The sequence below is a fragment of the Drosophila subobscura genome, chromosome E (assembly GCF_008121235.1).
Source record: "Drosophila subobscura isolate 14011-0131.10 chromosome E, UCBerk_Dsub_1.0, whole genome shotgun sequence".
Lineage (NCBI taxonomy): Eukaryota > Metazoa > Arthropoda > Insecta > Diptera > Drosophilidae > Drosophila > Drosophila subobscura.
Window position 1 is genome coordinate 9,210,072 of NC_048531.1, and position 14,652 is coordinate 9,224,723.

At 50.3% G+C, this 14,652-nt stretch overlaps 1 protein-coding gene across 2 annotated transcripts in view; it reads left to right on the top strand.

Annotated features, from left to right (window-relative positions):
• Window positions 1-9,523, top strand: part of LOC117890689 (pollen-specific leucine-rich repeat extensin-like protein 3) — a 35,521-nt gene extending 25,998 nt beyond the window's left edge. The window contains exons 12-17 of one of the 2 annotated variants that reach the window (XM_034795676.1): window positions 61-4,467; window positions 5,423-5,961; window positions 6,262-6,684; window positions 6,762-7,416; window positions 7,493-7,614; window positions 7,683-9,523. In XM_034795676.1, coding sequence (XP_034651567.1) covers window positions 61-4,467; window positions 5,423-5,961; window positions 6,262-6,684; window positions 6,762-7,416; window positions 7,493-7,614; window positions 7,683-7,839 — 6,303 coding nt within the window. In that variant the 3' untranslated portion in view covers window positions 7,840-9,523. Of the gene's footprint in view, window positions 1-60; window positions 4,468-5,422; window positions 5,962-6,261; window positions 6,685-6,761; window positions 7,417-7,492; window positions 7,615-7,682 lie in introns of those variants that run through there. The other variant, XM_034795677.1, reaches the window with a different exon arrangement.
• The last annotated feature ends 5,129 nt before the right edge of the window (window positions 9,524-14,652 follow it).

Consider the following 14,652-nt stretch of genomic DNA (forward strand, 5'->3'; position numbering starts at 1 on the left):
AAGCGCATCCTGGCATCAAACGCTTCGCCAGCCAATAAACTTTTCTTCTTTTCTAAATAGGAACGCGAACGTCGACGGCAGCACATGAACCTCATACGAATGCTGGAGGTGCGTCGCAAGTTTGAGGAGCGGGAGAAGAAGAAACACCAACTGGTGCTGGATCGCCTGATATTGCGCGAGCGTCGCATGGCCGAACGGAAGCGTGACGCGGAGATACTGCAGCTAATACGTCGTCCCAACGAGGACTCGGAAATGCTGCAGGAGATGGCGGTGCCGGAGCTGGAGCGTATTGCCGGCAACCGATTGCCGGGCCAGGCGATGGCCGATCTGCTGATGGTCTTTGAGTTCTTGCACAACTTTGGCGAGACTTTGGGCTTCGACATGGAGTCGCTGCCATCGCTGCAGAATCTCCACGATGCGCTCATCAGCGACAGCAATGCGGATGCCGAGGAGGAGCTGCTGTCGGTGATGACGCACCTGCTGGTGTGTGCCATCGAGGATCCCGGTGTGCCCAATCCCGGCCGCCACACAACACTGCTGGGCCAGTCGCTGCGCAACGCGGACATCACCAACTCGAATGTGTCGGAGATTCTGCGCATCTATCTGTACGCCACGGCCACCGGCGAGGTGCGACAAATGCACGGCATCACCGTGGACAGAGAGCGGGAGCGACGGGTGCCCGACCACCATCAGGTGGACTCGGACACCACCACCCATTCGGCCAAGAATCAGGAGTACTACAAGCTGCTGCACGAGAACGACACCTGGAAGCTGTCGTACGCCCTCAAGGATCGCCCCTTTGTGGCCCTGAATCCGACGCGCAAGGCCCAGATGTTGGCCCACCTGTGCAACGATCTGCTGATGAACAAGGCGGTGCTGCGGCAGATTGACGGCAGCCTCGAGACCTGCGCCCAGATGCGCAAGGAGAAGTACATGACGGACATGAAGGTGCGCAAGTACAAGGCGCTGCACATGCGCAAGGCACGCATCGAGGCGTACGAGAAGGCGCAGGCGGAACGGGAGGCGGCCATGCATGCGCTCATGGCACAGCAGAAGCTGGACGCAGAGCGGCTGGCCCAGGCACAGGCAAAGCAGGCCGAAGCAGAGGCGGCAGCGGAGGCCATGCAGGCGGCAGCAGCAGCAGAGGGTGGCGACACGCCCAAGACAGCAGACAGCGAGGGCGGAGCACAACCTGCTGGCGAGACAAACAACGGGGAAGCCAGTAAGGAGCAGGAGGATGGCAAGGAAGTGGCACAGCCCATGGACGTGGATGGTGTGGATTGTTCGGCCAGCATTCGGGAAGAGGCCACCGTCGCCGCCACCGCCACAGCCGCTGCGCTCCACGTGGGCGTTGACTCCTCCTCGCTGGTGAGTCCCGCCAAGAGTTGCATCTCGTCTGTGGATTGTCTTACGCCCGGCAAGGACTTTGCCACACCCACACCGACGCAGGCGCAGACACCGACGCCCACCTATCAGCAGAATGGTTCGAGTACGCCCATAACGATTGCGGGAGTGACAGCCGGGACTGAAGGCGGCAACATGAGCGCCCTGATGCAGGCCAAAAAGAGCGGCGCCCGCAACTCCCTCAACGAGGATGGCCACAACGATGTGAGCATCATTGAGGACGATCTCTCCGACCTGGACTCGGAGATCACCAATGTGGAGGAGGACGAGGACAATCGCCTGAGTGCCGACGAGCTGCAAAAGAAGCTGGACAAGATCGTGCGCGCTTCCCTCAACTGCAAGGAGGCGCTGGAGAAGAGCACCAATCAGCTGCGTGCCGCCTGCTTTGGCCAGGATCGTTTCTGGCGACGCTACTGGAAGCTGCCCAAGGCCGGTGGCATCTTCATCGAGGCCTTGGAATCGGCCCAGAACGACATCTGTGACTATCACGAGGCACTGGAGAACATGGACGAGAAGCAGCTGCAGCAGAAGCAGAAACAGAGTGAGGATGTATCCAGAGACCAGGAGGCAGAGCCAGAGACTGAGGCAGCAGTGCAGGAGACGGCAACAGCGACGGAGACAGAGCCGGCGGCAGTGCAGCCCATGGAGGTGGATGAAACCCACACAGAGGTGGATCCAACTACAGCCACAGCAACACCGGCTGAGGGGCATGAGCCAGAACGGAAGCCACAGCAGGAGGATGCAGAGGATGGGGCGGAGGAGGACGATGATGATGAGGTCACCGAAGTGAACAAAATCGAACCGGAGATTGTGGATCTGGGCGATGATGACGATGAGGACGAGAACGATGCGGGTGCAGTGCCAACTCTGCCCAAGATCGAGCCGCCCAGACCCGAAATTAAGGTCAAGTCGGAAATGGAGCTAATGGGTCCGCCCACCACGATGATATCCACCAAAACGGACTTTGAGGCTGAGATCAAGATACCCTCGATGCCTGGCCACATGATTCCCACACTCAACAACAACAACATCAACAACAACAACGGCAACGGCAACAACAACAGCATTGGCAACGACAGCAGCAGCAACTGTGATAAGCTGGAGGGAGTGGGAGGCATGGGACTGGGCATGACACAGGCATATGGCCAGAATCTCATCACATCTTCGGCCATCAAAATGGAGGATCTGAAGAAGGAGACAGCCGACGATTGCATCATTGTGTCCACCACCAGCGAAGATGATACGCCCAAATGGTTCTCGATTGTGCAGCGCGAGGTGCCGCTGATCAGCGAACTGCCCGCGGACGAGGGCGGTCTGGTTGCCCAGGAACTGCAGTGGGGCTATGCGAACCAGAACTGCTACGCGCAGCTGCAGCTGCAGGGCCATCCGTGGGATCTGATCAACAATGTGCAGTACTACTCCATACCGATGGAGGAGTGCAAGGTGGATCCGAGTAAGCTGGCGCAGGAGTGCATCTTCTCGCTGAGCGGGCTGGACGAGCGGCAGATGCAGGCCAAGCTGGAGGAGTACGAGGCCAAGATTAAGTTCAAGTGCACAGTGCCAAAAAACGGTCTGGAGTCTCCTCATCGCCCCCTCGTGACGAACGATGATGAGGAGCAGGAGATCAAGTTGAAGCCGGATGCAGACAGCGATGGACACATGGATGTGGATGCGGATGCCGATGCCGATGCAGATGCTGAAGCAGATGCAGACCCAGATGCGGATGCCGAAACAGATGCTGATGCGGAGGCAGATGCCGACGTGGATGCTGATGCTGATGCGGAGAAGGAGCAAGCCGGCAAGGACAAGTTTTTTCGTTTGCGCACTGATGTCCCCCCGGACACGGGAGGGGGAGGAGGGGCCGTGGAGGACACAACAGATGCCCCAGAGCTGAAGCCGAAGATTGAGCTGCGTCTGGACGAGGCACTGTCACAGGCCTACTACCACAACATTGCCAACATGACGCTGAGCAGTGTCCAAACATACATACCCATCGACATACCCTTGCCCCTGTCCATGACGCCCGACGAGCACCGGCTCCTCGAGCAGGTCAAGCTCTCGGGCTTTCCCGACAAGGTGCACGGCGTTTATGTGCCGCGTCGCCAGCGCTACGGCTGGTGGCAGCTCGACGACGAGCAGAAGCTGCGCCAGTTCCTGAAGACGCTGAATCCGTCGGGACTGCGGGAGCGCGAACTGCAGGAGAACCTGACGCGCTTCCTCAGCCTGGAACAGCCGCTGGGCGTGAACTATCAGCTGCAGCCGCTGGAAGCCCACATGGTGGAGTACCTGCTGCCAGATGGGCCGCACGACTGGAACCCCAAGGTGGCCAAGCGAGTGGAATTGGCGCTGCTCGAACAGTTGGAGTCGCTGGAGGACAAGGTGGCCAGCGCCTCCATGCAGCTGAAGAACTGGCAGGTGCCCAACCGCGTCGAGAGCGAGCTGAGCCTGCCGGAGCCAGAGGAGGTCAGCGAGGAGGACTTTATCAGCATCATTCCCATGATCCGGGAACGCATTATCGATCTGGAGGCCAACATTGAGCGGCGCTACCTGAAGCCGCCGCTCGGCTCCCAGACGGGTGACGCCCACCTGGCCGTGATTGCCCAGAACCAGCACACCTCCACACAGACCCAGAACTCGGCATCCGCAGCGGCCTATCTACTCCAGATGCAGCAGCAGCAGCAGCAGCAGCAGCAACAGTTGGTCCAGCAGCAGCAACAACAGCAACAACAGCACCAGCAGCAGCAGCCGGGAGGAAACAGCCTCAATCCCTCATCCTTCAACGAGCGCACCATGGCCCTGGCAGCTGCCGCAGCGGCTGCAGCGCCCAGCTCCGGCAACGCTTCTGGCTGTCCGGGTGAATCCGGCAGCGTGGAGCCCGTCTCGGGCAATGTCTCGCCCGCCAGCAACTGTGACAGCGACAGGGACGAGAAGGTGGAGAATATACCCAAGGGCCTGGTACAATGGCGAGATGCAGTCGCTCGGTCCCACACCACGGCACAGCTGGCCATGGCCCTCTACGTGCTGGAGTCGTGTGTGGCGTGGGACAAGAGCATCATGAAAGCGGTAAGAGTAGAAGAAATGTACAACAATCCAATAACCCCTGGCACCAACTCTCCTGCACCATCGATTTCCTCTTCTGTGAACACTTGATTGAAGATCCCTCCCCCCTCCCATTCAGTGCTCTGCCTTCATGTTTTTGCTTGCACACTCGCTACAATGCTACACGCTACTCGCTACACTCACCCATACACTTACACATGCACATGCCACTAACTAAAAGCCAAACCATCGAGTGAGAGACGAGGAGAGCTCTCGTTTTTTTCAGTTTAGTTGCATCGTAGAATAGTTGGTAAATTTTATTTGCATTTCTTTGCTTTCCACTTCTGCATCCATTTCCAAAACACACATACCCCCTCCTAACAAACATCCCCACCCTGCCGATAGGGTAGGAGGAAATGCAAATGCCTGACAAAAATTTATGAAAATTAATTCGAAATTTGATTTGTTTGTTTCCTCTTCTAATTATATATTTATATATTTTTTCTTTCTTTCTTTCTTAACAAACTCTCTTGCTCTCTCGCTGAATGTTTGACTTGTTTGTTGTTTGTGGTGTTCTTCACATGGGTGTTCTATAAACAATTCAAAAAAAATACATACATTTATCATACATGCCACAAATCTAACGCTTTAACACACAACACATACACATACACTGCATCAAATGCATACACACACACACACTCACATACATTACATACATGAATGCTTTTGTTGCTCCGTTAACGTTTACCGTTTACTGCCTATCCGTATTACCATTTTTCCCCCGTACTCCCCGTTCACACTGTTGTTAAAAACAAAACAAAAAATTCCACCGAACAAATAAATATTTCCCCATCCCTGGACTGACTCGAACCGCAACCACAACCAACTGGAACCACAACCAACTTGAACCACAACCAACTGCACCTTCAACTGCAACCCCAACGAACATCAAACTCATTTTGATTGCGCACAAAAGTATGCAACAAGAAGCAAGTCGAGCAAGAAGAGCAGCGCCAACAAGCAGCCAACACCCAACACAAACTACAAGAAGCAGCAGAAGAAGAGCAAGAAGAAGAAACAATCCACGCCACAGAAAGCAAATAAAAAGGAAGCACTGCCACCACCGCCGACACCCCCAAAGCAACAACATAAACAGCAAAAGGAACAACTACAGCAGCAGCCGCTGAGCATTAAAATCAATCTTAAAGCCTTGGCCAAGGCAGCGCAAAACGGACAAGACAGCAACACACAATCCCCCAGCGACGACGACGACTCCCACACGGACAATGACTCGGCAACCCTCCCAACCCCGACAAAGACAACAACAACAAAACGCAAACGTCGACGCTCGGCCACAACCACAAACTCTAGCAAATATTCGAATTCCTTCCAGAATTGCCAGTTCTGCACCTCGGGCGAGAACGAGGACAAGCTGCTCCTGTGCGATGGCTGCGACAAGGGCTACCACACGTATTGCTTCAAGCCCAAAATGGACAACATACCCGATGGCGACTGGTGAGTACAAATCCACGATCTGCGATCACTTCCACTATGCCCCCCATGTCCATTTCCATGTCCATAACCAACTCGACTTCACCCAAACACACACGCACACACACACACATAAAACATCATCCATGGATGCCCTTCGTGTCCTTCTTGTGGCGTTATTTGTTGAACGTTTGTGTGATCGTTGATCGTTAACCCTTCAGACACTGTTGTTGTGCGGCACTGTTGCTCCTCCCGCTCCTCCTACACCTTCTTCCTGGAGTTAAAAGAATCCCCCGAGTAATCCTTCCAAACCTCTTCTTCCAGGTACTGCTACGAGTGCGTCAACAAAGCCACCAATGAGCGCAAATGCATCGTTTGCGGCGGCCATCGTCCCTCGCCGGTGGGCAAGATGATCTACTGCGATCTGTGTCCGCGCGCCTATCACGCCGACTGCTACATCCCACCGCTGCTGAAGGTGCCGCGCGGCAAGTGGTACTGCCACGGCTGCATTGCACGCGCACCGCCGCCCAAGAAGCGCAGTGGCGGCAGCAGCAGCAGCAAGTCGCGTCGCGATCGCGATGCCAGCACGGCGGCCAAGCGGCGCAACGACAAGCCGCTGCCGGGGCCAGGCGGAGCCGCCAGCATGGAGCATTTGCCCCAAATGGGCGGCGGGGACTCGCAGCAGCTGCAACAGTCGCTGAATTCGTCACACGACGAGTCCATGACATCACTGCCGCCGCCTTTGAGGTGAGTTCTCAATGAGAAGCAGCCCAGAAATCACACCAGAAACTAATGCTCTCCTTTGTTCGACTTGTTTTTTATAGTCCGGCGCATTCGGTTGCCTCGGCCACGTTCGAGGATCAGCAGCACACAAACTCCATCGACAGCAGCCGCTTCCAGGCGCATCTAGGCAACAACAACAACGGTGCCGTGCCACTGCCCGAGGATGTGGCTCTTGTTGCGACCGGCTTCCCGGTCTATCCGCCACCCAGCGCCTTTGCCGCTGGTCTGGTGAGTCCCGCAGGAGCCACAGTTCTGCCCGTACTTCCCCATGCACCGATGCAGTTCGGCAACGTGGCCATGTCGCCGCGAGCTGTGACACCCACGCGAACACCAACGCCGACCCCAGCGCCGACTCCACCACCACCGGGGCCGCTGCATCCGCCTGTGCCCACAGCGACAACACCGCTGCTCATGCAGGCCTCGCCGACAGCGCTAAACGCCATCTGCCAGTCGCCGCCGCAGCAGCAACACCAGCAGCAGCAGCCGATGACCATGCCTTCGCCGCGTGCCTGCACACCCACACCACCCGCAGTGGGTGTGGGCTCGGGAGTAACGCAAATGTCACCGCCGCCCATCAACATACACGCCATACAGGAGGCCAAGGAGAAGCTAAAGCAGGAGAAGAAGGAGAAGCATGCGACCAAGAAGCTCATGAAGGAGTTGGCCGTCTGCAAGACCCTCCTGGCCGAAATGGAGGTGAGAATTTCACACGGGACTGATGCCCCTTTGGCGTAACTAATTCTGTATCTATTTTGGGTTCTGTTCTTGGCAGCTTCACGAGGATTCGTGGCCGTTTCTGTTGCCGGTAAACACCAAACAGTTTCCCACATATCGCAAGATAATCAAATCGCCCATGGACCTCTCCACCATTAAGAAGAAACTTCATGATTTGAGGTAGAGTATAGCCGCCGATCACTTGACTCCATGTATTAATTGCCCTTGGTTTCTCCTGGTTTATATAGCTACAAGGGACGTGAGGACTTTTGCGTGGATGTGCGGCAGATCTTTGACAATTGTGAAATGTTCAATGAGGATGACTCGCCCGTGGGCAAGGCGGGGCATGGCATGCGCAAGTTCTTCGAGTCTCGCTGGACAGAGTTGACCGAGAAGCACTCCTGATCGTATCCACAGCTTCAGCTAGCCAGCGGCAGCTCTACACCGGATCCCATAGAAGTAGTGATAGCAGCGGTGGAACCAACCGCTGAAGCAGCACAATTTCGGACAAGAGATTAGCATTACGCGTAGAGAGGAGTAGAAGCAGCAGAAGGAATACAATTGTATATAGATAGAGGGGATAGCGATTCGGGTTTAGTCGTAGTCTACAAGCAGAAACACACACACACACACAAAAGCATTAATATATATATTTATATATAGTACGAGTAGATATTAAATATTCTATATATAACCCACGTGAGCCCCACGTCCTACATTGTTCGACGAGGCCTTTGCAAGAGGTCCTCCCATGTAGCCAGCAAGAACAAGCGCGCACCCAGCAGCGTGCCAGCAGTGAAGCAGTATAAACCATAACTATTAGCCAACATAATCGAGCAGCTCCTAACTATAGTTAGACGTTTAAGAAGCCATCCACAGTACAGCACAGACGACTCTGACGAAAATAAGAAACGTACAAAAACTGTGTCGCCCTCCCAATAAATCCTCCTCCTTCCCACAATCCCAAAATCAATCAATCGAGCCGACATTCGAACAGTATTTTGTGCACAAAGCTCTGCGCCTCGGCTTTGTTTTACACATTTCTAAAAACGTAATAATACAAGAAAGTATCATTTAAATTGTAATTTTAAACACTTAATTTAAATTTAAAATGCTAATTGTAATGTAATTGTTTGTGTTTACAATTTAAAGCATCATCAACGAAGCGCTCATTTAAGTTTTAACGTGTATTACTGTACTTATAGCCACTCCGACAATTGTATTTAAACATATACATACATAAATACATACATACATATATACATATATATATATAATTAGCATTAACAATTAACTGGCGCAAGAGCGGACTCAAATATACTCAAAGGGATGCTCGCTCCACGAACGTCACAGAGATCGTTCGGACGATCCATCGATAGAGCGAGTTGTAAATGTGAAACGAAGGGCAGACCTACAATTAAATTTAATTAAATGTATTAAATTATTTACTCTGTGTACATTTCTCCACAATGTAGTTGGCATTTTTAATCGCAACTTTTGGCAAATCGCAAAGGAATATTTGAAATTCAAAATACAAAATACAAAACTAAAGTTAAATATTAATCAAGTCGATGAATGAATGAATGGATGGAGGCAGTGAGAGAGGCCCCTTGCTGGACATATCCTAGCGGGATGTAAGCGCAACTCCAGATGCGAAAAACGAGAATTAGAAGGGTAGAATCAGAGGCGAGTTTTAGCTGTAGATAGTCCCATGCCCCCCAAAAAATGATATATGATCCGCACGAGCCTAGCATATAGTCCCAGCCGTTGTTGGGGTCGCATTATGTGAATTATGAATGTTAAATATACATTTTACATATGTGTATATGTTTATGTAGTATTATGTACACACCGAAAATACAACAGACAAAAGTTAGCAAAAGTTCAATCCTATTTACACGAATAACAAAACATTTTTTGAATAAATCAAACTCATTTGCAGTGCAGCACAATAATTGAATGAAATTGAACAAAACGAAGGAGCTGGAGTGGAGTGGAGTGGATATTTTAAATGGATTAAATACGAAGACGAGTATTGGGTGTGAAAAGATAGACAGTTTTGCCGCTTTAACAATAAACCGAACCGAAACCGAACCCATAGCAGACATACCAGACAGTAAACCTCAACAATAACTACCTAAAAGATACAACAGACAGATGAATATAGCCATTATAGACTTGTGTAAAGTTCGATATGAAATGAGACAGGAGTCAGGCAGCAATTGCAATGAGTTGCTTGTGTAAATAGACAGCGAAGCGAACCCCAACCAATGCATGTACATAAGTCTAAGCATTATGCATATTTATATTAAAGTCCAATCCAGATGCAGAAGGCCGACCTGGATTCCTGCATGTTATTGGCACTTCCCCAGGCGATATATTGAAAGGGTCGTGGAGGCTTGCCCCTGGCAATATCTATTTGTATTCCGATTTGTATTTAATTGTGTGTTTATGGTGATACATATAGAAATATATATATATATATATTTTAAAATTATACATGAAACAAATATCCCTAATCCATGCATACATGTGAACGTAATTACTCATTAACAGAAAAGGAAATATTAAACGATAACTAAGCAAACTCCAAGCATGTACGATTGTGAGAGCATAACACACACACACACACAAACTCACACACACAAGCGCACACGAAATCAACAAGCAACATTAAAGTAAACAACAAACAAAAGAAAACAAAATTTACAAAAATTAAATAATGGCGGGGCATCATTTTCGACTTTCGTGCACAAGGAAATAAAAAGCAAACAAAAAACAGAACAAAATAAAAGTACAGTAAAGCATATAAAAAAATACAATTATCTGTGTGTGTTTCGCATTTTTATGGAGTTGTTCCTGAGGGAACGATCGGATGGCAATTAACTCATTTCTGGGCTGATGCATCTGCATCTGCATCTGCATCTCGTGCCAAGCTGCCTGCCTGCCTGCCTGCCTGACACGCTTCATCTTTCCACTTGGATCGACAGATGAGTGAGCGGATCCGACTGAGACTGAGAGCCAGCCTGAGACCGCAAGCTTGAGCTTGGCCATTGGCCTCACCATTTACCGTTGGCCCGTTGCAATTGGCCCATGCAATGCTCCGTTGGCTGTGCCACCATGTGACAGGCCATAATCAAAACGAAAGCAGGGGCTTTGGGGTTTTGAAAGCGCATCAAAAGCCCAACCGCAACTGTCGAATGGGCGGAGATGGAGATCTCTCATCCGGTCAGGGTTTCGGCCTCTTCTGGCTATTCCCTCAACCAAATCAAGTCTTCAAATCATTTAATTATGCATAAATAAATCCAAGTTCTATAAATCTTTGCGCTATAAATCTCTCCCTTTTGTTATTTTGCGCAAATTTTGAATTGCTGACAGATTGGCATCCCTGTTTTTACGTAGGTGCGATATGGTTTCGGGGAATGAACATAAAAGTCGAATCTCGTGTGTGGGAACCGTCGCCGAAGGTGTTAATATTTGAGAAGCTCTTTGGGAGCGCGTAATCCCCCAGGCATCACTGTTGGACCCAAAAAGACCGACGAACTGCGTACCACAAAAGATCATTCGATTTTCTTACCCTCTCCAGAGTTTACCCTGCAGTCCCTGGCCCATTGCAACGTTCTGAAGCATTGACAGTTTGAAACTCGAAACGCTTTAAAAATCGCTGATTTATGTAATTATTCGCGGCGACAAGAATTTCGTGCAGCAGAGCCCAGAGGCGAACACAAAGGGCAGAGAGAGGGAGCCACGACACAGAGATTGGGCCGCAGTCAGCCTCAGTTCGAGCTCGAGCTCGAGCTCCAGCTCCCGCCACATTATCAAAACATCATGGAAGATGACCAAATTAACTGGGCTTCGGTCCCAGACGACAGACTTCGACGTGAGCGTGGACCTGGGCCACAGCTACAGCTCCAGCTGCGATGGCGACTAGTTAGCGGGGCTACCTGGCAGGGCCCACTGCCTGTCCCTTGGACGATCGTTGGCTGCTGCTGCTGCTGCTGCTAAAGGCAATAAAATTGACTCCATCGAAATTAAGAACCGAACGAAATTGTATTGAAAACTCTTTAGTGGAACTGCAGGGGAACTTGGGGCTGAGGCCAACTAATTTAGTGCCCTGCAACGAAACGAGTTTGCTGCTGCTGTCTCGCGTCTTCTATGTACATATGCATGTATATCCAATTCACAATATACATATATATATATATACATATGCATAAATGCATATGAGAGCAGCAGCAGCTAGCAGACAGCCGTTCGTTAAGTTCGTTGCCCAAAATGGAGATTTGTACGAGACTTGCAGCCAGTCGTGGCGAGAGAGAGAGTCTTGATTGGGACATTAATTAAGACACAAATTGCTTTACCCAAAAGCGATGCAATATCACCCAGCCAGCCATAAGTGGCGGATGCATGTACAAAATATACCACTATATTTCATGAATATTCCATGGCAACTACTGACAGCTCAATGAGGGAAGAACCTTAAAATGGTAGCCCAAGAGAGCGTTAAAAAAGAAACTTTAACTAAGCGGGAGAAATAAATAAACTAAGTGGAAATCAACTGAAAATAAAGAGAAGTTCTTGGAGTACAACCAAGTTGGCAATTAACAATTTTAAAGGCTTTCAGCTAGAGTTTTATTTGCACTTCTGTTGGCAAAATATTTCTATTTAGATTCTGTTCTCATGGTGGAACAAAACGAAGACTTTGTACACACTGCAGTTGGATCTTTGGGTTGGCTGTGGAGAGATCTTTGCGACTTCGTAATGGCAAGGCATTTGGGGATAAAAATAATAATAATTCTTCATTTCTTCTGTAGGTATTCTGGCATCATGGAGCATCAACGTTTACGCCTAACTTTACTTTAGCTTCTAATCAAATTCTAAGCTAAGCTTCTGTTCTACTCCTAATTTATTTTGTATATGCAAACTTAAGAATGTCCCGAATAAAAGTTGCCCTTTTACATTGCTCTCCCCCCCAACAATTGCTCTGCCAGCTATGTTTCAGCAAGAGAGAAAGAGAAGCCAACAGCAGACAGCAGCAGGCAGAGTTCGGCTCAGCGAGGAGCAGGGTTCGGATCGACGACGACGACGACGACAATGATGCTGAGGCTGAGGCTGAGGCTGATGATGCCATCTGTGTCGGGCAGCCTGACATGGCAGTTGCTTGTCCCGCCTCGTCCTCCGCCCAACGTGCTCTCTCTCTCTCAGTCACTCTCTCTCTATTATCGCTACGTCTCGATCGTCTTGGACTTGCACTTGGAGTCGGACTTGGACCTGGGTCTGTGTGCCTGTGGCTCTGGACAACGACATCATATTGGTGACACATGAACACGATTGTGAGCTACCAGCCAGAAGTCAGTCTATAAAGTTGGTAAACAGTTGCTGCCCGCTGTTGCTGTTGTTGCTGTTGTTGCTGTTGCTGTTTGTTTGTTGTCTGGCTGAACAACGTGCAACATTTGCATTTTTTTAATTTGCTACAACTGCAGAGAGCAGGGAGGGAGCCAGGGAGCAGCCAGGGAGCAGCCAGCAGTGCCTGCTGCCATGGAGTGTGATGCGAGCGCAACTCCATCTTGGTATCCTCCATTTCCATTCCCATTTCCATTACCATCTTGGCGTGCGTTTGGGTTGAGTAAGGTTCGTGCCATCTATGGCTCGGGGCGTTGTTGTGGTTTTTGCCTGCTTTATCGGGAAATGAAAACATCAGACCATGGCCCCAAAAAGGAGAGCCAATGCCAGATGGCGGGCACACAGGGTCACACACACAGGGTAAAGGATACGGCAGCTCCCCCCCCCACTCATCAAGGCAAATTGGTTGTGGGATTGGGCTTTAATGGCCCGGCTAATGGCTAATCATGATTTCCGTTCGCACTATTCAAGCTCCTCCGCACATCGCACACACAAATCATGGCTGGTGTCGGAGACTCTCAATCTTTCATCTCCATCTTTCAGCGTTGTCCATCGGCAATCTCGGACTTGGGCGTTGGCGGCTTTTACTCGTTTCATGTGTAATTGTCTTTGTAATTCTAGAGAAATTGCAGCCAGCCTCGGACTTGATTTATGCGTAGGGGCAGCAAAAGGAAATGGCAACTCCAAAGCAAAGCGATAGAAGAAACAAAGAGAGGGAGAGGGAGCGAGGGGGGCATAGTTTTTAATTAAAAATATTTTATGCTCGATTTCTGACGAAGCTGCATTAGTCGCCATCTGCCGCTCTCTCTCTCTCTCTCTCTCTCTTTTTGTGTGTGTGTGTGTCGGCCATATTGTCGGCCATTAAGACAATTCTACACATTTCCCACACCACACTCAAGCAGGGCCCGGCTCAACCATCTCTCCATCTCCATCTCCATCTCGACCACAGACCCACTCCAAGTCCCAGTCCACAGCGAGAGCTCAGTGCCCAGTTCGAGTCCAATCCAGTTGGCCGACACCCATTAGTGCTCAACATGGAAGCTTCGGCGCTCATTCGATTTTAATTGCCACCTTTGGCCGTGTGCAGCCCTTTTCGTGGGATTCTTTTTTGGTTTTTGGTTTTGGTTTTAACGTTTCTCGTTTCTCGTTATTCGTTATTCGCTTCTCGCATTTTGGTCATTAGCGCCCAGCTCTTTGCGTGTAAAATGGCAGCTCATTGCGGTTGTCCACTCCACACTCCCGGAGCACTGCCCGGGCAACCTTTCGCCTCGTTCGCCTACAAAGTTGTCGACATATTGAGGTTGATTCGTTTGCTTTTGGTTTGTAACTAATCCGTGAGTGGTGGAGTGGAGCCTCACATGTGCAAAGTCATCAACAGGCTGGCAGGCAATCGCTGTTCCAGCCCTGATAATGATGATATATGGCACACACACACACCCCACACACACACACACACACACGCACCAGCTAATGGAAATTATTTAAAATGCTTCCACAGAATTTCTCAAATATTTCCTCCGATGATTGCCTTATAAGCAGTTATGACTGCAACTTATTGGCCCGTCCCCGGACTGCTCCTTCCTTTCGCTTCGATTATTATTTATTTGGCCAGCTGGGGCAGGAAATTGTCGTAATTGCTGCAAAATTTCGTAGTTCTTTCGTAATTAGGGACTGCTTTTGCGGTAATGATTTTTGGTCGTCTCCTTGTGTGGCATGCCCCGCCGCAATCAATGAATAATTGATTCAATTTGGCTCCAAGTTATTCCCGGTAATCGGTATGAAATAATTGCACAGAATTATGGGGAGGCTCCTGCT